Here is a 26,359-nt window from a genome sequence, read left to right on the forward strand (position 1 = left end):
TAATATGAATGAAAGAGGTTGCAGCTATGGGCCAAAGGGATGCTGCAAAGAACCTTTTAAGTAATGCCTATATTGCAATGCATGAAGTGTACTGACAGCACTACCCCCCCACAGGGTTTAATGTAAGGATGACTAGTTGAGTCGTAAAACTACAAAAAAAATTATTATATGAAAAATTAAATAAAACAACCAAAAAAATCATGGACCAAAGCTAATTAACACTTTAATTTTAATAAGTAAATTTACCACTTAAATATAAATATTATTTTTGGACTACACGATATAAGCCTTCAGCACCAAAAGCTCCTGAAACATAATAACAAACAACTCATACTTACCTAACAAAATTGTTGTCCTGACTGAAAGATGTGCTGAACTTGAAACAATGACCTCACACAGAGCAGGGAACAAATCAACAGACATCATCGTGTAAAGTACCAAGGCCATATGATTCTGAATAAGATTTGGTCTGGAAAACAAATTAGGACAGCACATTTTTAGCTACATGTGACTAACAAGCACAGAAAGTGATGAAGTTTAAATATCCGACGATTATTTTCAGTAACATCTTCATTCATCTGTAATTTTGCAAAAAGAAAATTATTTGTTTATATAAACTTATTATTTGCCAGACCACATATGTGTCTTTACAAATCCTAAACACTCCATTCCAGTCTGCTGCCCAACAGCATTGTGACACAGTAGCAATGTTTTATGTGCTTATGACTCACTTATAAAAAATAGAAATATGTGCTTATGACTGACTTATAAAAAATAGAAATATGTGCTTATGACTGACTTATGAATATGGAAATAGCCCATAAGACTTGCCAGGTATATTTACCAAACTAATTCTTTACCTATTTTGTTTAATTAATATTACAGAAATAACACCCTATGAATCAGTACTGTACAGCCGACCACCGTTACATATTAGCGGGTGATGTGTACCACAACACCACTCGTCCCCCGTGAATAGCCAAACTCTGCGAATACTTAAAAACCCCACTAAAATTGCTTATAAATGCCTATTTTGATAATTTAAACACCAAAAAACCCTTCTAAAGATGCTTATATTTAAGTATTTAAATAGTTTTATCACAAAAAATGCATCTAGTAGTCACAAAAATATGAAAATACATAAATAGTGAATATGTCTTTATGATAAATGCTGGGGATAGGTGAATTTTCTGCAAATAATGTGCATATATATTCCACAGAAAAATCTTTGAATAGGTGAGCTTGTGAAACTGGAACCGCAAATAGGCGGGGGTCAACTGTATTACCATCAATTTGAAAAACAACTTTCTGCACATGCATTGCCCTACTGATTCAAAAATAATATAAACTAATTATTCTTAAATCAAGGAAAACTACAAAGTACAAATGAATATTAATTTAACAAGAAAGTAAAATAACAATAAAAGGAATAAAGAAAACTGGTTAATTCTTCACAGTAGAAACTGGTGTTACCTATGTCCACTGATTTGTAATTTCAAATAAAACTAAATTACTGTAATTCAAGCTACCATTCCAGTACAATAAACCGATTACGTACTTACAAAATATAATGACAGTAAAAATTCATCATACATAAATACATAATGATTATTAGAAGCTGTATTTTATAGTATTTTCTGTGTACTTTTGTTCCTCACCATATATTTCTGTGTATAAGACAACCTTTAGATAAGATGAGGTAAAAAATTAAGGCAGATTTTCACAAATTTATCTCATATCTGTAGCATAAGACAAGCTAAATTACAAAACCATCTGTGTATAGGCCAGCTTTTGGTTATCGTATATAGTACTCAAATCATGTGACTTTTGAAGACCTAATTTTGCGGCTAATTTTAAGGGGGTTACATCACAAACGTATGTAATATTCATATATTAGTAGTATATTGTGATATAAAATACAAACATAACAAATATGCATCTTTTCCAAGGATCTTTAAATTAGTTATGCTTTACTTCACTGTGTCCAATAATATTTTATGTAGAGTATTTTCATGTTACTATTGTTTCATAAAATACAGACACAGCGATCATAGCCATTTGCATTGTTTATGTTTTCATGAGCATGGAAAACAATACCATTAGGGAATTTTTTATATGCATCAATTTCTGTTTAAAGATAACCATGAAGGGGAAGATTCATCCCAATTAACCAACAGTTAAATGTGTTCTTTCGGGCTCTGTACTTTTGATTAAAATATTTTTCTCTCCAATTTTATTTACAGTCAAGTCTGATGGGACAACGAAGTTTAGGAGAGTGTCATCCATGTTGCCGATGCATGATCATTAGAAGCCTTAAATTTAGCAGTATATTTCCTTGCCAATCTTTTTTCCATAGCAAATAAGGGTACTATACAATAATGTAAAAATATATCAGTTCCATTCTACCTAACGTCATTTATAACACAAATACGGTGATTATTTACCATCGTATGATGGTTGAAATTCAAGCACATCAGCTGTTGTTATCTGATTCGGTTGTTCATAGCAAAACAGTTGTATGCGACAAGTATAGCATTACTAACAGCACTCTTTCTTTCTCTTTTACTTTTATTTATTTAACTAGAAGATGGGATAAAAAGATGGAGGAAAAGAGGTTAGTCTAATGTATGATAATTATCGTACATAATTATTGTTCACCTGACTGAATTGCTCTAAACAGTTGTGTGTAATCCAAAATTGTGTTATTCCACCAAAATGATATCGAATTTTTAATGAAAATGAACATTACGTTATCCTAAATGTTATCACTTCAGTAATTACACTACCATTAAAATTTCTGAAAGGCTACCGTAAGATAAGTGTTTCCGTGAGCGCAACCATAACTCTATGTTTACATTTTCTCAGCTTTTGGCTCACATGAATAAATCACCAATTTTATGGTGCTACACAAGCGCCATAAAACCGGATCACCGTTAACCAAGTCCACCGACAAATGGGGATTGCCTGTATAAGGTAATAATGGTTTTACTATCTTCATTATCATTTTATATCATAATGCGAATCTTTTTATGTATGTAAGTGGTTATTGCACCAAGGCCTAGGCTAGCTTACCTATAAATATCACTGAAGAATTTAGGGTTTGAGTTTTAGAATGGCAGTATAAGACAACACCCCATTTTTAGGGGTGAATTTTAGGATTTAAAGGTTATCTTATATGTGGAAATATACAGTATACGAAAACCCGTTTTGACAACATTTACTAAATAAAAAAAAAAATCCAGTTGACACCAAGGCAATTTCTAACTATGGATTGTTCCATTTGCCACCAAGGTTGGAGTCAACATTGACCACTTTGGGACACTTTTACTAAGCTAAACAGACATCCAAGGAAACATCTAGTTCACAGGACAGAATACTATAATTAAAACAAAAAAAATCTAGTTAAGCCTAGGACTCACTCTCACCTGCATTTGGCAATGTGAGGTAGGAGAATCCGTGCCTCAGCAGCTACAAACCCTTCATGTAGCCGCCATAAGTCGGTGTCACACGTTGTTATACACATGTGACTAGAGAGGATATCCTCATAGCTTGCTGTCCATTCTCCTAAAGGGACACGAAACAACTCATACAGCAATTCAATAATTGCTCTCTGTAATGGAAAAAATGCAAATGAAATTTATGATAATTTAACTTCTATCTCTAAACCATTTTGAACTATATAAAGCATGCAGTACAACAATCACGACTAAAATACCGTTAAAAGGGATGTAAATAAAAAAGTTCATAAGACCATTTCAAAGATCTGCCAAGAGTAAAAGTAAAATGATAGTTTCAAGTATAGGCCAAGTTTCACTTCTATACTTATATTAATCCCTCACATGGAACAATGGCCATGTGCACAGTAAATCCAAGAAATTTGAGAACAAACCAAGAAGGGAAAAACTGGGGGTGGCATCATTCAATAACTAACAAAATTTTCTACAACTCAATGAGAAGCTAAAACAACAATAATAACAAGAGCAGCTTTCAATATGAGAAAATTCTTAACTATCAAGACTTCAGGAAGGAAGTTTCCAAATCAAAGAATTATTAAAAGATTACATACTTAGGAATGTAACCCTATTGCATTACAATATACATACCAAACACACTGAAAGTAAGATAACTTGAGAGATTAAGAGCACAGGAATTTGCAATTAGAAAAGTGAAAGTGGACTATTCAATTACATATAAGGTATAGAAAGTGGTAGGAAGAAGAGGACAGGAAAGAGTAGTGAAAACTATGTTGTCACTTTAAACAAAAACAATTATTAGACTCATACAACTAATTAAAAAGATGAAGAAATGGGATAGAAAGCTCAAAATAGAAAACATATGAAAAAAATTAAGAAACACTCGTAAAAGGAAAGAGTGGATGTTTATAACCTTCAATAGGGCAAGAGCACTAATGGTCAAAATAACTAGTGACTATAAACATGTCAGAATGCATGGTCTCAAGATTAAGTGCAATAGTTCTAAATATCAATCTCTATTTAATATGATGCTTGATATAAGGCACTATTCAAACCGAGTTCTTTCTTTTATAAAAACAATTCAAACATAATTACCCTAGTTTCTTCATGGTTCAGGTAAAGTAATGCTATTAATGACTTCAGTGCTGATGTATCAGGCTGACAGAGGGACACAAGACCGGGCCATGACCTTAAGGCTACCAATACCGCTAGTCTCCCAGCTTGCGTTCGCAGTTCCCGCTCCTCACTACAGTAACCAGGAAAATAAATCAAATATTACAGGTAAAATGAGCATCATAATCTATAGCTGCAACAAAAAGCTTTGCTTAGGTTAAAACCACATGTCACTGATCTACAATTTCAGCATTTAATCTTAAAGTTTCCAGTTTACAAATGTTTCATAATTACCTCTTGCTGTAATAATCCAAATCATAGCTTGTATGCTTATAATAGAAGTCTGAAAATGGAGCTAAGATTTGGTGTAGTTGAGTGCAGTGTGGTCGCCATTCAGGAGTGTTGAGTAGGAACAGGATTGCCCCTAAAAGGGCCTCATTAATTCGGGGCATTGCACAGTCCAAAACATTATGTAGAAGTACACTAATTCCACCACACTCAACGAAAACAGCAGTGTTAAGTATTGCTGAAAAGAACCATTTAGGTAAGTTAGAACAATACAGTATAACCACTTCCAAACTAAAATTACTTAAAATTAACCAGTAGTACTATTTTTAAGTTATTTATTTTCATAAACACTGCATAAATGAACACTGAAACAAAAAAACTCAAGTAGTCACTGCTTTGAGCATTGAAAAAGCAAAGGCAATTGGTAATTCATCACAGTGATTAACTCAGTAATACAAGCTTCTATAAGAAATAGTTCTTAAAATTAACATTTCCCCCACATTCCCAAAGGTAAGCATTAACCATGAGGCTTATCACTGACATCTTGAGACATTCTACAACACTTGGAAAACTATCATTGATCTACTTCTACATACAGGTCACATGTATCAATTACAATACCAAACACTAATTTGGATATTGTAATCACTGATGAACCAAAAATGTACTAAATCATTCTGCAACAGATTTTAGGGAGTTTTAACAGTATTTGTGAAAAAAACACGACCAAAGCAATTTTTCAGGCTTAACTTATGTCAGGTTAGCATCAGATTTCACAAATAATTTTATAGTACTATATAAACAATTCAACAAACAGCAATCTAAATAATCAGCAAGTAAGCATAATGCACCTGTTTACACTTTATATATGCACCTAATAGGCCTTGGTAGAGTATAAGAAAATTAACAGGAACATGGGTTTATATGAAAAAAAAAAAAAAATTTTAAAGCTCTACATACTTCTTTATATCACAAAAAATTTAAATTGCCATTAGATTTGCAGTATACGTATATAACAAATCAAGTACACAATGACATCCAAAATGATATTGTTATTTTACAATAAAGTTTTGTACATACTTACCTGGCAGATATATACTTAGCTTACGTCTCTGACGTCACGACAGAATTCAAAACTCGCGGCAAATGCGACAGGTAGGTCAGGTGATCTACCCCACCCGCCGCTGGGTGGCAGGTGTCTGAACCAATCTCCCCTTTCCAGTCATAATTTTTCTTCCACCTGTCTCCTGAGGGAGGGCTGGGAGGGCCATCAATCGTATATATCTGCCAGGTAAGTATGTACAAAACTTTATTGTAAATAACAATATCATTTTTGTACATGAACTTTCCTGCCAGATATATACTTAGCTGATTGACACCCTTGGTGGAGGGAAAAAGACAGAGGTAACAAGGAAAAAGGGGAAACAACATCTGTTGTAGGATTACTAACAACTTTGGTTCTTACCTGATAAGGCTGAAGACTACATAGTTACTGTCTATTAGTCTGCAAAGCCTGAAGAGCTACAGCGAGGGCGTGACCTACAGCTGAAAAGACTCCTTTGGGTCTACCGAAGGGATTTGATATCCACTTACTCAGTATAAATCCAAGTCGGATCATGTCAATGGGATTCGCCCTCTTAAATGACAGAGCCTGACCACTACCAATGCAGGGAGCTCTAGCACGAACAGATCACCTAACCATTCTAAATGTTAGCAATACGAATAGAAAGAGATGCCTACCCGCATCCTCTTTCAAACAACCATAAAAACACAACACAAACAATAGGGGAAAAAATTTACAAAGGATATGCTTCAGCTCCCTGCCCCAGCACCGAATCCGCCGATACATACGGGCCTAACGCGAAGCACTTCTCGTAAGTAATCTTGACGTCTCTAAGGTAGTGGTTCGTGAATACTGAATTGCATCTCCAGAATGTTTGCTTTCATCAGATTCTGGAGTGACATATTCTTGTTGAAAGCCAAGGACGTCGCAATGGCTCTTACCTCGTGAGCCTTGACTTTCAAAAGCTTGAAGTGATCCTCACCGCCAAGCCAAATGTGCTTCCTTCACGAGGCTTCTAATAAAGAAGGACAAAGCATTTTTAGACAATGGTCTACTGGGATCCTTAACAGAGCACCAAAGTCTGTCCTTAATGCCCTTAAGAGACTTCTTCCTCTGGAGGTAGTATCTTAAAGTCCTCACAGGGCAAAGAGTTCTTTCTGGCTCTTCCCCTACCAGGGGAGCTAAGCCTGGAACCGCAAAAACTCCTTGGCCAAGGATTTGAGGGGTTCTCGTTCTTAGCTAGAAAAGAAGGAAGGAAGGAACAAATCACGGAATCTCCTTTGAAACCTACCCTTCCTTCTAGAGCATGAAGCTCACTAACTCTTTTGGCAGATGCTAAAGCCAAAAGAAACAGAGCCTTCTTCGTAAGATCCTTGAAAGAAGATGACTGGGGAGGTTCGAACTTCGAGGACCTCAGGAAACGAAGAACCACGTCCAGGTTCCAGCTCGGAATTTGAGACGAGGGTTTCTTGCAAGTTTCAAAAAAGATCTTAGCAGATCATGTAGATCTTTGTTGTTGGAGATATCTAAATTCCTGTGCCTAAAACACAGCTGCTAACATGCTCCGATATCCTTTGATGGGTCGAAAACTGCAAGACCCACAATTTTTTCCCTGAGAAAAACCAGGAAATCTGCGATTTGGGTCACAGAGGTACTGGAAGAGGAAAGCTTCTGGTTTCTGCACCAACGGCGAAAGACGTCCCACTTCGACTGGTAGACCCTAAGGGTAGAGGGCCTTCTAGCTGATGCGATAGCCTTCGCTGCCTTAGCTGAAAACCCTTCGCTCTGACAAGACTTTTGACAGTCGAAAGCCAGTCAGATTGAGAGCGGGGAGGTTTCTGTGATACCTGTCGAAGTGGGGTTGTCTGAGCAGATCTATCTTTGTGGAAGAGCTCTTGGAAAGTCCACTAGCCATTCCAGTACCTCTGTGAACCAATCTTGGGCCGGCCAGAATGGAGCTACCAGCGTCATCCTTGTCGCTTCCGAGGCCGCAAACTTTCTGAGTGTTTGACTCAGAATCTTGAATGGAGGAAAAGCATAGACGTCCAGACCTCGCCAGTCTAGGAGGAAAGCATCGACTGACACTGCTCCTGGGTCCGAGATCGGGGAGCAGTAGAGGTCTATTCTCTTGTTCTTGCTGTCGCAAAAAGGTCGATAAGAGGTCTGCCCCATAACCTCCACAGGTCCTGGCAAACTTCTGAGTGCAGAGTCCACTCCGAGGGGAGCACTTGATTCCTCCTGCTCAGGAGATCGGCTCTGACATTCCTTTCTCCCTGTACGAACCTGGTGAGGAGAAACAATCTTCCTTGCCTGAGACCACAACAGCAAGTCCTTCGCTGTTTCGTACAGGGAGAAAGAGTGTGTCCCCCCTGCTTTCTTATGTAAGCCAAGGCTGTGGTGTTGTCCGAGTTGACCTGAACTATAGCATTTCGGACGTGGGGCTCGAAGGCTTTTAACGCCAACCACATGCCATCAACTCTTTGTTGTTGATGTGCCAGGACACCTGTTCCCCCTCCCAGGTGCCTGACATTTCTCTTGACCCTAGGGTCGCACCCCAACCCGTCTCCGACGCGTCGGAAAACAATACTTGGTTCGGGTTTGGGCATGTACAGAGACAGACCTTCTGCAAATCGGAGAGGATCTGTCCACCACAGAAGGTCCTTCTTGATTCCTTTTGATATCCTGAAGGAGAATTCCAGGTCTAGAGAGAGACACCTCCAGTTCCGGTAAAGGAAGAATTGGAGAGGTCTGAGATGCAACCTTCCTAGAGAAACGAATTGCTCCAGCGAGGAAGTGTCCCCCAACAGACTCATCCACTCCCTCGCTGTGCATGCATCTTTCTCTAGGAAGGTCGTTAGTTTCTCTTGGCAACGAGCAATCCTCTCTGGTGACGGATATGCCCGAAAATCCGGAGAAACCATCCGAATCCCCAGATATATCAGCTCTTGACTGGGGATTAATTGTGACTTCTGGAAGTTCACCAGAAGCCCCAACGAACTTGCTAAAGTCAGTGTCTTTTGTAGGTCCTCCAGACATCTTTCTTGTGAGCTTGCTCTGATCAGCCAATCGTCTAGATAGAGAGACAGCCTCACTCCCTCCAAATGTAGCCACTGCGCTACATTCTTCATTAAACCCGTGAAAACTTGAGGGGCTGTCGAAAGGCCGAAGCACAAGGCCCTGAATTGGAAGATCTTCCCTCCCATCATGAATCTTAGAAACTTCCGTGAAGAAAAGGATGGATAGGCACATGGAAGTAAGCGTCCTGAAGATCTAGGGACACCATCCAGTCCCCTGGACGAAGAGACCGCCAACACTGAAGAAGTTGTCTCCATGGCGAACTTCCTTTTTTCTACAAGAAACATTCAGGGCGCTTACATCCAGAACCGGTCTCCATCCTCCTGAGCTCTTGGGAACTAGGAACAGTCTGTTGTAAAAACCCGCAGAATGAGGATCTTTCACTAGTTCTATCGCTTCCTTCTCCAGCATAAGATCTACTGCTAGAGAGAGGGCTTTGATTCATGATGGGGTCCTTGTACTTGGCTACCAACTCCCTCGGAGTCGTCGTCAACGGAGGTCTTGATAAGAAGGGAATGAGGTAGCCTTTGCGGACAATCGAGAGTGACCAGTTTGTCCGCCCCTTTCTGGGCCCAGACGTCGGCAAACTTCAGAAGTCTGGCACCCCACTGATGTCTGGAGGACTTGAATCCTACTTCTTCCCTCTGATGGATCTAGAGAAGGTCCTTCCCTCGTTTAGTGGGTCTAGATCCTCTAGAGGAAGAAGCTCTGGCAGGAGGGACTCCTCGAAAGGGCTCCTGCCTAACTGGAGTCTCTCTCTTGGTTTTAGCTGGAAAGAAGAGTGAGGCTTCCTGGTAGACTGGGGCTAGCATGTCCTGTGTAGCCTTAGCTGAAAGGGCACAAGAAACATCCTGAACGATCTTCTTAGGGAAAGAGTTGAGGAGAGAGCTGAGAATACAGGAGAGAGGCTCTCTGAGCATGCGATACTGATTTCGTCAGGAACGAACAGTACACAGATCTCTTCTTGATCACTCCCGCTCCGAAAAGTGAAGCTATTCACTCGATCCATCCCTCACTGCCTTGTCCATACACGTGAGAACACTGATAAGATCCTCAGGAGAAATGGAATCCGGGGTCTGCGTCTTCTTGGCCAAAACGCCCAAAGACCAGTCTAGGAAGTTAAACACCTCCAGGACTCGGAACATTCCCTTCAACAGGTGGTCAAGCTCATTCATCCCCCATGTCGTCTTAGCAGACATGAGGGCAGAGCGTCGAGAGGAATCCACCAGTGAAGAGAAGTCCGAGTCTGCCGAGGATGGAAGAACGAGGCCCAAGGGTTCTCCCGATTCATACCAGAATCCTAGTTTCCCAGTAAGCTTAGAAGGAGGGAAAGAGAACACCGTCTTCCCTTTCTCTTCCTTCGAAAGAAGCCACTCACCAAAACCTCTAAGCGCCTTCTTCATGGAGATTGCAGGCTTCATCCTGACACAGGATGAAACCTTCGAAGTTTTCGAAGTCGAAAATAACGAAAGAGGCGAGGGCGGGGCGACAGGAGAAAGGGCGTCTCCAAATTCCTGAAGCAACAGGTCCGTCAACCGCTTGTATGAAGAAACGGAGGAATCCTTAGGAATTTCTTCTTCCGAGGGATCCTGTTCTTCTTCCGCCGAAGATCCTTCACGATCCTTACGATGAAAGGCTGTCTTGTCCTCAGCCGAGAGTCCATCCTTGGAAGAATGTCTGGAAGAACTCTGACATCTAACCGGGGAGTTAATTAACTTCCGTTGAGCTTCTGCCTGAAAACTCCTTCTTGTCAGGATGAGGGCGCATTCTAGGCTCTTGGCGCCTAACGAACGCAGGGCGAAAATCTGGCGAAGAGCGCCTATCAGGCGAAGAGCGCCTATTAGGCGAAGAGCGCCTATTAGGTGAAGAGCGCCTATTAGGCGAAAAGCGTCTATCAGGCTCCTGGCGCCTGTCTAAAGGAGAGCGGCTGCCTGGCGAAGAGCGCCTGTCCTGCGGGAAGCGATTATCAGGCTCTTGGGCGCCTGCTGCAGGAGAGCGAATCTCTGGTGACGAGCGCCTACCTAGGCGAGAAGCGTCTGACAGATTCCCTGCGCCTAACTCGAGGAGAGCGAAAATCGGGAGAAGAGCGCCTTGAAGGAGAAGAGCGCCTACCAGGCTCTTGGTGCCTGCTAAGCGAGGGCGGCTGACAGGAGAAGAGCGCCTGTCTACCAAAGGGCGTCTGGTCACAGGAGAGCGAAAGCCTGAAGGAGAGCGGCTACCATGAGAAAAACGCCTACCAGGCTCCTGGCGTCTGCCAGCGGGAGAGATCCTGTCTCGAGACGAGCGCCTGTCAGGAGAGGCTCGTCTACGGGAAGCATGCCCCTTGTACCGACGGAGGAAAGAGAAACGATGTCCGCAGGAGAGCGCCTCGTACTACGATCCACTCCTGGAGAGAGGGCAGTTACTGACGAATAGCGTAAGCCTGGAGAAGAGCGCCTGGACTTCTTTACCGGGAGCGAGACGTCCTTCCTACGACCAGCATTCACAATCAAGGAGTCAGCCAGAGCCGTAATCTGTGCCTGCAGACTAGCCAAACACACGTGTAGGAGACTTAACAAAGTCCTTCACGGGAGACGCAGCTCGATCCTTACTAGGAGAGCGAAACTCAAAGAAATCCTCGGTTTCTTGACATCCAATCCAGGATTTTCCGAAAAAACTTCAGGGCTGGAGGGGAGCGCGGAAGAAGCCTGCCAGGCTCTCTTCGACGGCCGAGAAGCTTCCGAGGAGCTCCAACCACGTTTGGGCGAAGGAGAAGGCGAAGACGAGAAGCATTGCCGTAAGACTTCTCTCTTGGCGCGATCCAAGGTAGCCTGGGATCGAACATCAGGCGCTACCGAGGGGACGCCTGACCGGTGGGGGTTCTCCCTAACCTTCCTGCGGCTTTCGACTTTCCTCCTCCACTGGGTCTGGGAGTCTGGAAGAGGTCTAGGCCTAGAAGCATTATGGAGCCGATCAGACGCACCCTCCACTGCACTGGGATCACTGCACAAATTGCTATCACTCTTACCTTCTAGCACTTTAATTTTCAGCTCCATGCTGCGAATAGTGGCTCTCATAGTGTCCACCTCCGAAGGCGCATCTTCGGGTTCGGTGCAGGAAGCAGGGGCTGAAACTGGTAAAGGCGCTACGTCTTACAACAGGGTTATCAACTTCAAACTCGCTAGCGCGAGACCTACTAGAACTCCTAGATGAAGCTTTCCTAACCTTGTCCTTCTCAAGCTTTCTTACATAAGAAGAAAGCGCCTTCCATTCTTCTTCATTCCAATTACCACATTCATTACAAGGGTTAATAAATGAGCAGTCATTCCCCCCTACACCTCATGCATACTGTGTGAGGGTCTACCGCAGCTTTCGGTAGCCTCACCTTACAATCGGTAACAGAACAAACTCTGAACATAGTTGATTTCTTAATTTCCAAATCAGACATAATGAAATTCCAAGAATAATCAAAAGAATAATCCAAAAACGGTCCACAAATCGCAAATGCCAAGCCAAGGAGCAGGTACTTCACCAAAAGTCCGTTGAAACAATCCAGGGCGAAAACGAGTAATAATTCAAAATCGAAAGGTATCGACAACAGATGTAGTCAACACCGGCGACAGAAAAATTATGACTGGAAAGGGGGATTGGTTCAGACACCTGCCACCCAGCGGCGGGTGGGGTAGATCACCTGACCTACCTGTCGCATTTGCCGCGAGTTTTGAATTCTGTCGTGACGTCAGAGACGTAAGCTAAGTATATATCTGGCAGGAAAGTTCATGTACAAAAGTATTAGTTAATAATAACCTTCCTTTTCAAATTTACAAAAATTATACAAAGATCCTCATTTATTGTCATCTAACTATAGAAATGTAATCTCTGGTGTTTCTTCAGCATAACAACCTTGGCCTATTAATTGTTATATTATAGACATACAATATACAATATGTGGTTTGGCTTCACAAACAGGGGAAGCTACTCTCTTTGCTTCAATCCAAACTCCTGGATAAAGGTTTATGGTTGCTGAATCTCATAAAACAATTAGGACCAAATTAATGCATAGTGTACAGTTTCTGCAACTTCTGTAAATGCATATCATAAGTCTAAGCGTCCTTCTGGGCTGCAAATCTACTTTTGAGGAACTTACTGTATCTGGTCTATCTCTTCAATACCACAAAAGAAGTCAGCATACTATACTGAAAGTCTTTCAAGATTTTTGAAGATCTACCTATCCTGAGGGAATGTTTTAACTCTTTTATCCTGCCATGGTTTGAATATTGTTCCTATTTGGTCTTCTGCAGCTGACTCACATCTTACACTATTTGATAAAAATCTGTGTTTAATTAAATTTCTTAAGCCTGATTTTTGTACAGTATTTATTTCAATTAGCTCACTATACATGCCAAATAGTCCTGATCAACCTTTGCATTCAGAATCATATCTACCAGTCTTGCCTATTATTAAGAGAGGTTCAATATTAGTTTCTGCAAATTTTACTTCAACCATTATCAAATTGAAGAATGATCGCCCTAATCCTGCAGCTGACCTGGAACTTTCTCGGAACTTTCTCAGTTAAAATTTGTTGCAAATGCTTTTGTGTTGAGCAGGTGTCAAGAATGCCATGTCTTTACATATTATGAAAATTCAAAGCTCTAAGTCAAGCATCTTCAACCTTTCACAAATACTTGTCAATACAAGTCACGCTTAAGCTCTTAAGCGTGATGAAGTATTTTCAAGAAAATGAAGTTTTCATAATAAAACTAATTTTGTAAATCTTACTTGAACACCTGAGTTAGGACCAGGGTTAATTCAGGTGTTCAGGGAGTGTATTGCAATATGAATAACCAACCAGATGGATAAGAAGAAGAAGTAAAATCATACCCATTTCATTAAGCGTAGCAAGAGCTGATCGCAGCAACCTATCTCGCTCTTTGGCTCCATCTCTAGCAATTGCAGCCAGGCAACGTGCAAGAGCCAAAGGGAAGAAATCTGGAGCCACCATGAGCATACGGCGAGCTAATCTCAGACCCTGGACTCGCTCTATTTGATTATCTACCATTATATCCATACTTCTGGGAGGAGAAAAGAAAATAAGTTATAGAGCAACAAGAAAACAGCATTAAGGAAAAATTCCTTAATCTATTGGAGGTATGGCTGTGAACAAAAGAATGTCTTCTCCTTTAAAATACAGCACTGAATGGTTTAAGACATAAATTTGACATGCATGATCAACAGGTGTTGCCTCATTTTGAAGTACAATTTTCACAGCGATATTGTTAACTACAAGTACGTACATTTTGTTTAAAGTTAAAGCATAAAATGTAAGCATACTGAATATTATGCACAAATTCATGCTGGAGAAAAACATATTAATATCATCAGTAAAGGTTTCTTCAAGTTGAAGAAAATTATTGTTAAAATGTTCAGCTGGCAGTTTTATATTGTGATAAATACGCAGAAAATACAAAAATATGATTACTTAGAACTTTAAAGACATTACTTAGAATTAAAATGTATGATACATTTAAAAATGTTTCTTTGAGTTAAAATTTATAAAACTATAATTGCAAGGATTCTTTAATTGAAAAGAAAAAAAAGTTATACCCTATGCATCTTTTAAGCCAATACCTGCTAAATATTAGATCAGAAACAACCTCAAACCATGATAAGAATGACAAAAATAGTAAAATTCAACCTCTCAAAGGGCAAACAGGGCAATAACCTCAAGGTTTTTTTTAATCAAAATTAAAAAAAAAAACCTCAGTTAAAAAAGTTATTGCCAGAATATGAAATGTGCTTGTCAATTGTCACAGGCTACTAACCTGATAATAAGAGGCACAGCATTAACTGTTTTGAGAGCTTGTACATCTTCAGGCATTTGGACGAGATATCGTATAAGCCGCAGGCCCCCTGCCCGTACCTCCTTGGCTTCATGGACTAGACAGCAACGTAATCTTAAGGGAGATAGAAAAATTGTTAAGAATTTGACACTTTTGCAAAAAACAAAAGTGTAGCAACAAAATAAAAATATAAAATTCTTATATTTCACACTGTTGCACAGTTTAAAATGAGTAAAACAGTAATTGTCAGATTGATGAACTCAATCAACCTAAGGCAATTCCCCATCTCATCTGCCCGGATCTCTGATTTCCCAATAACATGTAGATGAGATTTAAATAATAAAGAGTGTATGGTAAAGTGATTCTAATAAAATTAAAGAAACTGATGCTGTATCATGATATCTACTGCATTTCAAATTACAATGTACACTATAACTTATCTTTGTAAATTTTCAAACCTCTTACTTTCACTTAAACAAAATAAACTATGTATTTGAATGGGAGGTAACAATGAACTGAGACCTCCCTCTGCTGTGGATACTATATAACAACCTTATTATAACATGTACTAACTGGTTCTCAGTTATGAGTAACTTTTGACAAATCTCAGCCATACCCAACACCATTTAATAACATGTTCCTTATGGGGGAGAGAGGGAGGGAAAGTGATTTTTCTCTATAACTGTTCATTGAATGCAATTAATAGCTTTGGTCTTGCCTGGTGTTCCTCACTTCTTGTCCCCATTGAGATGACTGTCTTGATAATGCCAGTTCATACACCATGAACTTACTGGGCAATCAATTTATAACCATAACTTTGTATGCCCTTTCCAAATCCTAATGGACTTCACCGACAGATACTTGCAGCCAAAACAGGGTAAAGTCTCTCCTGGGTGGCATTTTCTTTCTTGGCTAGGACTAGTTGTATGCTAGTACTCTGTACACTTCCTGACAAATTCATGTTCCTGTGTCAGTCTTTGTCTTCTCTTCATTTTCTGTCTTTGACCATTCCCTCTCCTTTGAGTCACACCTTCATGCCTGCTGGTTACTCCAATACCTCATATTAGTCACAGCAGTCTGACTTCATGAAACAACTACAGTCGACCCATGCCTATTCGCGGTTCCGGATTCGCAGACTCAACTATTCACGGATTATTCTATGGAACATATTATTCTCTTAAAATCTGCCTATTCATGGTATTTTTCTTATAGAAATACTCACCTATTACTGTATTTTCATATCTTTTTCATGTCTAAATGCATTTTTTGTGATAAAACAATTGAAATACTCAGGTATAAGCATTTTTAGAGGGGTTTCTTGGTGTTTGAACTATCAAAACAGGCATTTATAAGTGACTTTAGAGGGCTTTTAAGTATTCAAGGATTTTACCTGTTCGCAGTGGTTGTGGTACACATGCCCCATGAATACCAGGGATCGACTGTATTCAGTTGTTAAAGATCTCAACTAGATAGAAAATACTGCAATTGACGAACTCTGACACTAATCTACATTTCCCTCACAATATCTTTCTTGAAGTATAAAAGTGGTGTGTCTGGCCCAAAATGAAGTCAGTCATTTTCCAGAAATAGGAAGCCACTTTGCCCATGTGGCCTGAAGTGGATAATGCACAGCTGAACTTCCTGAATCAAAACCCATAAAAGTATTTTCCTTTCCAGCCAGCAGAAGGCAGACACAATTTACTATACCCCATGAAATGTCTTAAGCAAACTCTTTACAGGAGACATCAAAAATTTTTTCCCAAGAATTATGTACTGAAACATGGTACAGTAATGGTTTGTGGCTCTGCTTCACCAGGATACACAAAAAAGTCCAAGACAAAAAAATGCACTAAACACATTCAAGAAGAATAGCTGTCACAAGGAACTTCAACAAGATTGCCTGTTAAGACATAGTAGTACGTAGTATTATAAATCTGGAAGCTGCACAGGTTTCTGAAGTTCTAAATGCAACTGGGTTACTAATGTACAGTATACCGAACATAAAACGTTAAAGTCTGTTTGTTCAGCTACATATATTCCATTTCTATGGAATATATGGATCTTGCTCCTTACTTATGCCATATTTTAAAGTTTTGCTGCACAAAAATATGAACATATTTATACCAATTTACAAAAAGCACTTACATCATACCTGGTATATATTGAAGTCTAAATAAATGCCAAACAAAGTCAAATACACATACGTACTATATATCAATAGTACCAGAACAATACTAAAATATGGGATCTATTGTATTTACAATAAAACTATTACTTACAAACAGAAGTACTGCTCCCTGCTCATTTTTTCTTCACCAAAATCAAGCTGTGGTGGTGGCGATGCACCGTTTGCTTTCGATGGCAAAGCATCTTCAAACACTTTGTTAAGCTCATCTTGTAGTGGTGAGGTTTTAGCATTATTCTTTGCATTTATCTTTCCTATAGCTTTAACAGCAGCATTGAGGTATCCAAGACGACGGCTCTTGGGGACACCATCTTGACGGCACAAAACAGGAAGAACTTCTCTTAAAATCCCTGAGACTCCCTGCTCAGAGTCTAAAATGATACTCTCTTCTTCGCTTTCATGGCGCCCTGCAAAGAGAAAAAAATATTTTCTAAAATATAAAGGATTACGATTTTCAAAACAAGACTTACACTATCTGTACATAACATTTTCAGTAGATTACAGTACTCTTCAAGGATAACTTTGATCAGTTTGGATTGTTTGCTAAACTGCATTACTTTGTAAATAAACTGAATAACCTTTATTTCCAGCAAAATTACCCAATTACCATTCAACTAAGAAATGTTTTCTTGTTCAAAAAGAACAGTCTTGAATGAGTATTCATGAGGGCCAATACAGTTTTCTGATAGTGATTAGCTGGATTTGAAATTTGGTTTATAAGAACTGACCTAATACAAAAAATTTAATAAAAAAAAAAAAACTTTGAAATCTATTTTCTACATAATTTTGAACAATTCTAGTGACCATCATGTTTATACTATTAGCCTAAGACAGTTCCTCACAAATAAGACATCCCCCAGTTGAATGGTAATTAGTTTTACATGGAACAAAGACAAACCTACAAGGAAGAGTGCATTACTATGCGAGTGAAAACCAAACTGTATTACTAAATAAAATTTATGCACATTCTCTCTGTGCTCACATAATACATCCTGCTATCTATCGTCTCAGTACACTCCAGTCTCAAAACCTTTTATTCGGGTAAGAGTAATGTATTTAAACCTGTAGTTTTCAAAAAGGTGATTAGCCTACGCTAATCACTATTCTAAGAACTGTACACATATTTGGAATATGAGAACAACAATTTTACATAAATATGGTACAACCCCTAAAGTGGGGATGTTTGAGTGATTGATTTATTAAAGATTATCTGGCATAAAGTGGGGATGTCCATTCTAGTTAGGGATACCTATGAAAAGGATAGCAGATAAGCAAGGTATCCAATCAAAGCCCTGAGGCATAGTGGACCATGTAGGATGCATCCTGGGTTAGGTTAGATTAGATTAGGGACAACTAGATTAGGATACATCCCTGTTTCAATGTGTAACATGCAGTGTCCTTGGATGGGAGGGGTTTAAGAACTTCACTAGCATCTGGTAGGATGTGGTGCATCCCTGTACTACTTCACTGTATAATTTGTGCTAATCTACGAAAGGTTGGTAAGGGGGGAGGCTCAGGCCCCAGGTCAGCCAGGATGTAGTAAAACTAAGTGGGGATGCATCCCTATATTTCACCCCTTTTCATTTCACCAAACCCATTTCCCAATGTGGTCCCCATTACTGTCAAAACATAGAGGGTAGTAATAAGTTAACCAAGCCTTTCAGGTAAATTTCAAGAAATCGTATACGTAATCACAGTCGTTATGCTATGTCTGTATTTCATAAGTTCCAACTCACTCACAAATTCATAGTTTCCAAGAGTATTACCAACAACGCACTAATTGCAATTTGTTTATATATGGTGTCATAATTAGCATTAAGTCTGGTACCCTTTTCTGAGACAAATACTCAAATGAAACAAGTCAGTGACTGTCAGATATATATTTCAGTTAGGGCAGCCTACACTAGCCTAATATTCCATAACTTTGGGTACAGTGCCTGGACTTGGGATAGGACACCCCAAGCATATTAGTGTTCATAGCAGAATGATGTGTGGAACTATTTTGGACTAATACCACAAGAAAAGTATTTTAACTTACATTCCTGCCCTAACATTACCCACAAACATGAGAACAAACATACAAAATACTAATTTTACTTCATTCAAAGATCCAAAGCCTTATGGTTTTAAAATACATTACAAGGCTCATGGTAATGACAAACTGACCAGTTAGGGCATAGTATACATTTTTTTTTTATTATTTTACCTGTTAGTACTTACGCTCCATATGTCCTCCTTATTAAGCCTCATATGAAAATGACAAATTTGTAACTAATCTGTATTTTTCATAACTTACAAACCTGAGGTCTTAACATTAGGATAAATACTCAGCGCCAGCTGGAAACCGGTAAAGTTTAAAATAATTGTGTACGCAAGGGACTACAGGCATCTGTGCTTGGTCACGAGACATGTGGGGCCAACCACATACCCCTCATTAACTCGTGACCCCGTCAGTTATTCTTCCAACCCAGGTTAGATGATAGAGGGGTGGTAAGAGGTGGGCCTTTGTATGTTAAGACCTCAGGTTTCTAAGTTATGAAAAATACAAATTAGTAACAAATTTGTCATTTGTTCATATACGAAACAAACCTTCAGTCTTAACATTAGGATAGACTTACTCTTGGTGGGAGGTAAGTACTATTAACCAACTGGGAGTTTGCTACCTTTGATCAGTTTTCTGAATACCAGAATTCTACGAAACAACTGATCAGTATTTCCGAATCTAAGATATATATGTATATCATAGAGTCAGACTTCTGGGTTTTTACACAATGTCATAGTTCATTGCGTCCGAGGAAGATAAGAAGATCTGTTCCCCTAACAAACCAATTCATCCACTCATGTAGGTTTGTTATCATTCCTCTCCCCCTTGCTAAAGAGAGGAATGTCCTGCTACTGATAGGTATCTTACTGATACTAACCCTAACAGTATGGCCACTTCACTCACCTGTACCTTGTCCATTCCAGCTTATGATGGTAATCTCTTCTTACTGCCCTAAGTAAAGAAGGAGACAGAAATCTGAAAAGGAAAGAGGCCAGTTAACTCCTCCAGTTCACATTCATACCATCATCTTAGACAAGATACCAGCTGACACGCCAGAGGTACTGGATGAGTTACACCTTTTGTTGAGCAGCCACCAAAGGACCCAAGGAAATTGAGTCCAAGGACCTCTGGGCAACCATATATATAATATATATATATACAGGAAATTGAAAGTGGTTTCCATAACAATGAACCCACTCTCAAATTTCAATGAACAGACAGACACCTCCTCAAAATTGCTCAATTTTGAGCTTCGATACCGTCACAATCATTTTATCAGATATGTTCTTAAATGACAGGAGGCCCACATTCCTCTGATGACCTTATCTTCTGTATAATCTCATTGGTACAACTTGACAAACAAGGAGTAGGCTTGCCCGATCGCCTCTGTTTGGCCTGTTCCTTTACGTCTACCACGTTAATGTTCTAGGTGACTTAGTTCTTTCTATAACCACAGAGTACTTTGACAAGTCAAAGCCGGCCCTGCTGAAGGTCCCTCACACATACTCACACCGTACTGAGCAAGATTAAGAAATGTATCTGTCATCATGACCTGTGCTGCATTGACTCATTATCCCGGATTCCGGGGCCAACTGGAACTGAAGTTCCAGGCTACTTTTGAGTCTACGTCAAAACCCTGGTTATTGAGTACTCCCACTCTACCAAGGTCAGAGGAAGACCCCCCCATCCACAGTCAATTTCCTGTAACGTGACTGATGTATGTGCCTGGTGGTAGTCCGTCAAGGCTACTCTGATACAGAGTATGTTTTCACTTATCAGATTGGAGTTCTTATGTGCCCCATCCAGTTCACTGCTCCTGTTTCATCTGAAGATTAGTCAGTGTGAAGCGATATTCACATGCCCAATCACCAGTTCAATGTATATCACCATGCATGTAAACATGTAATTACAGAGATTCTTCCCTCTGTTCTGACAACCTCTCCACCAGATCATTGTCTACTGACCGAATGCCTTTAATGGACAGAAACATCCACTACACAGGCAGTCACGGCCAAAGGGTCATTCTGAATATGTGAGCTAATGACCTATGGAGTCGTGTTACGTCCGAGGTGGCACTCTCCACCCAAAAAATGAGAACTATTAGTTTGAAAGGGGATACTGGTCAAACTCCAGGCCTTGAGATATTAATTCTATCTATCGGTGATGCCTCTTCCTCCCATGAACCTGGTAGCAATGATTGTGCAACGATAAACTTTATCAGTCACTCATCCTGGGTCCTCCTTAATTACTGGAACCCATCCTTCCGTCCGGGACGTGGCGGAACGGGTAGAACCTAGAGTTTGCATAACCTCCAGGATGTTCCCAGTATCGCAAATGGAATCCTCAGGCTCCTCGAAGGGTGAAACCCCTGAGACAGCTAATATACAAGGTTTTTCCATTATACGAGTTCCTCTCTGGACAAGTGGTTTGTGCACTCACCTGCCAAACCTTTGGTCCAAGGTCCTACTCCCATCTCGGCCAACGTGGAATCAAAGAACTTATTTCTGACGATAGAAAATAATTTATCGATATAGTGTGGTTCGGATCCCACAATAAGCTGCAGGTCCCATTGCTAGGTGACCAATTGGTTCCTAGCCACATAAAAAATATCCAATCCTTCAGGCCAGCCCTCAGCCCTAGGAGAGCTATAAAACAGCTTAGTTTTTTTGTAAAAACTAAGATGCCAACCATGAAACACCTGATGTGGTGACCTGTTACAATATACGGGCATATGTTCAATATACTACCCTCCAAAGGGAAATCCTATATTGCCAGAAACCATCATGGTGCTATTCTCGAGTAACCTAGCTCAGAATTGTACCCAAAGTCACTTCACCCTACCTCACTCTTGAAGAATGGGAAACTCCCCCCTTCAGATATGATGAGGTACTAATGCCTCGCTCTAGCCAACTGAAGCTTGAGCCCTTTGTTAGGTTCATGACTTCAATATAAAAACTAGACCAGTATGGAAGAGACCCATTTGCAGATTCCAAGTTAACCTAGCCAACAACCACTTGGACTAGTCTAAGTAGGTGTAGTCAATTAAGAATTAACTAACTTATTTTAAGTTGGCAAGACCAGGTTGACCCTGGCTTGGTTTCTACTTTACAAGGATGTGACAGTCCTGGCTCGAAGATGAAGAAGAAATTATTCTTCTCCTCTTGGCACGAGGATCAGACACGAAGTCCCTGATTCTAGCCTTTTCCAACTCTTCACAGCAGCCACACTAGACGAACTTTCCATCATTCACTTGTTCGACAATTACAACTACTTCTTGAGCTTTCATATAATAGGGATGTAACAATCCTGGCTCAAAGATAGAGAAGAAACTTCTCCTCTTGGCTCGAGGGTCAGCTACGAAGTCCCTATAATTTCCAGGATTGGCAGGAGAACGCACTGGCATCAAAGCCAGTCACCTAAGCTTGACGCCTAAGTGGAAGGATACAGAGGAAAGACTTGTCTTATCCATTATGTTACTTATATCTCCACACGTTTGTAATTTCTCTCAAAAACAATGTGCATTAAAAACCTCCCATCTGAAAGCATAGTTGTAAAGTACTCCTGTACCTCGAAATGAAAATGGAAGCATGCCTTTGTGTAGGCCGCAGCTGTGAGGAGATGTCATGGCGGTCGCCATGTTTATGACGTCACTGAGCAACTCGAATGCAAAGCCAGCACCCTACTAGAAGTGCAAGGCTGTTGATGTTATTCTCGTAGTCATAGCAACCTGACAATAAAGGCTGCCTTGTTGCCCTATCTGCTTCTTTATAGATGGCGAAGCATCCGACCGCCATCCAGTGGATGTCAGGATAAAAGGGACATCCATCACATGGGATCCTGGATGGCAACACGATGTTAAACATCAAACCAACTGTCCTTTTGGGTTGGTTCTCCTGATAAGCCTAACACCAACCGCACACCTGCATCCTCTCTACCCACGTATCTGGAACGAAAACAAGATGGCGATGCACGCCTCTCCCCCCAGGGAAAGGAGCACAATTAGTCATAATTACTTTCCAAAGCACATCCAGATATATCAAAGCTGTGGATTACAGGCAATCCATGTGAATATGCGATATTCCCAAGCAAAGGTAACGAATTAACCGTACCTTAAGAGTTTCTTCACCTGTGACTTACTATACGAAGAGTGCTTCGACGGTTTCCACAGACGTCGAAACCATCGAAGGAAATAACAGGGCGTATAACTGCTTCTTGTGATATCCAGGTAGTCTCGCAGCATGAGAAAGCTTCATGTTCACATAACCGGGAATTCCAAACAACAAATTGAAAACAACAGGGGTCAAACTAAACTGGCTTTCAAAGGACGGAGTAAAACACGTCCTCACTTAAAGGCGGTAAGAAGATAACTGGCGGGGTCACTAGTTAATGAGGGGTATGTGGGTGGCCCCATATGTCTCGTGACCAAGCACAGATGCCAATAGTCCCTTGAGTACACAATTATTTTAAACTTTACCGGTTTCCAGCTGGCGCTGAGTATTTATCCTAATGTTAAGACCGAAGGTTTGTTTCGTATATGAACAAATACTAAATTCTACAGTAAATTTACTCTTACCAAGATATCTACTAATGAGTATTGTTCTCAATTAGGAATTTTTCTACTGTACAAAGATATTCACTGCTAAATGTTACTTCCACTAAGATCTTTTCTAAATTCCTTGTTTTTGTTCTGGTGTTTATGCGACTGGGGCTTCCGATTGAATTTCTTTACCCCAGTGCTTTGTGAGTGAATAGGTAGCATATTTGTAAAGTCTTGTTATTTTCATATGGAAATGTGGCTACATGGACAATGTTGAAACCTGATTTGTTCTTATATTAAGTTTCACCAATTAAGTGGGATTCTTTAACTGAGATGTTGCTTGAAAAATCCAGCTTCAGTTCTTAGTCATATGTCTAGATGCATCTGCTGCAGACATGTAACTTGTTATGAAATTCACTCAGTAGGTAATGAAAACTGGCATATAACCTACGTGACGGGTTCCCTGTGACCAACTCATAACAATTCCCTATAAGGTACTTAATTACTATCCCATCCTAATCTGGATTTTGTAATTAACATTGTTTAAAATATTTACTTATATTGTGTAATTCACATTAAGAGATAGGTACCTAGCCTATGTCTCCAAATGAACTGCTTCTAAATAGGTAGTATATCAGCAAACCTGTACCTACTTTTGCTCACAAGATATTAAAATACTGTATACAAAACCCATAAAATAAAAAAATACATAAAAACTGTTTCTTTTTAAACCTAAGTATGTAATCCTGAAGTCTAGCTACCTATAAAAATAAGAAGGGTATCAAATGCAAAAAAAAAAAAACTATAATAGCCTAACTAATGGGATGAAATAATAGAAAAAATTTTATCTGGAGAGTTTCAGAGCTTTAGGAGAACTTTCAAACATCAGAATGCACATTGGAGAAGTCCTGGACTGAAAACAATACGTAGCCTATCTAAAGAAATTAGTTCTTTGTATGCTAGGCAAATGCAATACCACATAAAAAAACGTGATCAATTTATCTCGAATAAAATTCAATTCGACATTTCTACTAGATTAACCTAAGCTTAATGGTAACCTTTACCCTACTAAGTAGATAGCTAGGTAGTACCTAGTGGGTCGGCCTACCTGGCACAGGTAGGTAGGACGAGCATAGGGTACGGCAGTTTACCGTGTTAGGTTATAATTCATGAGACCTATCGTATATTTACCTTTGTCTCTAGTGAACAAATAAGCACCAATGCAAATAAAAAGACAAAAACAAAACTTGAAACGGAGTACTGGACGTGCAAATGGATGATGAGAGCCTTGCCTATCCTACCGTAACGCAATCTGTGCTTCCCCACAAATTTGGATAATCAACTACACCCTTGACGGCACAGGTTGCGATTTATTCATGATTTCCGTTGGGAAACAATCATTATTTTGCGTCATTCACCTGGCAAAATAACTACGAGATGACTTACGTCTTATAGATTTAATACGGTATCCTCTGCCTCCCTGGTACATGTTTACGTCGCCATTACGAACTGACACATATAGTCTTCTTCTTTTTCAATGGAAGGGTTGAGAATCGAGCTCAAGAAATGTTACCTTAATTGGCTTTCGTACCCAATTTTGAGGTTATGCTAATTTATCCAAGCTCATATTATTAATTCATTTATAAATAACATACTGAATGCAGATATAAAAACTTAATGAAGGGACTGCTGCAATTTTGTAACGGATAAAAAGTTAAACTCATTGCAAGAATTCAGAACTACATACTTTTGCAAATGCAGTTTTTGAGTATTTTGTCCGAGTATACTATCAGTTTTTGTCAATTTAATAGTCCCTTCACTTTAAAAGATTTATAGCTAGCCATTTATCTTGTGAAAAGTTCACATGTTTTTTTTGTTTTGTTTTTTTGGCGAAGATTAATGCACATGAAACACGTTTGCTACACAAAGATCATCATAGCGACCTGCATCATATATATTTCAGGACTTGGCTTGAGAGACGGTAATTACCAAGGATAGTTTAACTTGAAATGGATCTAAACATACGACTGGTCAACTTTTTCTTTTTTTAACCATCATGGAATTCTTGAGGTAAGTATTTCGTATCCTTACAGACTGGATTACTTTAAATCTACACTGCTTATCAAGGGCAAGTATTGTAAATATTTTCTCATAAGCATGTTATTAAAATGTGACAGTTAATATGGTATTGTATCACTTCTTGGCAAGTTATTAGTTTTATTTACCTGTAATGTTTTGAAAATTCGTGTTTGCGTAAAAATCTCAGATAAGAGAGATGGTTATTTTTCAGTTGGGACGTGAAACAGGGGGTGTTTTTTGTATGCCAAAACGGTTAAATCATTGCAAAGGCAAGAATGCATTCCATGTTGGATCTACGAGCTGTAGATTTAAGATAAATTCATCTTTGTGAATGACTCTGTCTTATCTGTCTTTCTTTTATGTAGTTTTACATTACATACTATGCAAAACACAATTTAGCTTTACATTATACATTTTACTGAGTTTCCAGCACTCAAACAGAATATTTTATCTCCAGCAACGTCTTGCACATATATTGTTGGGAAAGAAATGTTGAACCAGCACATACATAGTGGGTATTGCATTTGATATGTAACTGGTGTTTTATGTTTTATCAGGGAAATCTGGTCGCCATAACAGCCTGTAATATGATAGGTGGTGCAAAGTAAGAGCACAGAATTTTCTTGTCACTACCAATTTTACTTTATTTTTTTATGGAGTAATAAAAAGAAATGATGCCGTTA

At 39.5% G+C, this 26,359-nt stretch overlaps 1 protein-coding gene across 1 annotated transcript in view; it reads right to left on the minus strand.

Moving 5' to 3' along the window:
• The window catches only part of LOC135201547 (rapamycin-insensitive companion of mTOR-like), a 144,617-nt gene extending 119,490 nt beyond the window's left edge, over positions 1 to 25,127 (minus strand). Inside the window, exons 1-8 of the mRNA XM_064230544.1 lie at positions 25,044 to 25,127; positions 17,111 to 17,423; positions 14,814 to 14,945; positions 13,873 to 14,063; positions 4,881 to 5,112; positions 4,569 to 4,719; positions 3,426 to 3,610; positions 339 to 469 (exon numbers count right to left, since the gene is read on the minus strand). Coding sequence (XP_064086614.1) covers positions 339 to 469; positions 3,426 to 3,610; positions 4,569 to 4,719; positions 4,881 to 5,112; positions 13,873 to 14,063; positions 14,814 to 14,945; positions 17,111 to 17,423; positions 25,044 to 25,086 — 1,378 coding nt within the window. The 5' untranslated portion in view covers positions 25,087 to 25,127. The remainder of the gene's footprint in view (positions 1 to 338; positions 470 to 3,425; positions 3,611 to 4,568; positions 4,720 to 4,880; positions 5,113 to 13,872; positions 14,064 to 14,813; positions 14,946 to 17,110; positions 17,424 to 25,043) is intronic.
• Between the last annotated feature and the right edge of the window lie 1,232 nt (positions 25,128 to 26,359).

Source organism: Macrobrachium nipponense, chromosome 28 (genome assembly GCF_015104395.2).
Source record: "Macrobrachium nipponense isolate FS-2020 chromosome 28, ASM1510439v2, whole genome shotgun sequence".
Lineage (NCBI taxonomy): Eukaryota > Metazoa > Arthropoda > Malacostraca > Decapoda > Palaemonidae > Macrobrachium > Macrobrachium nipponense.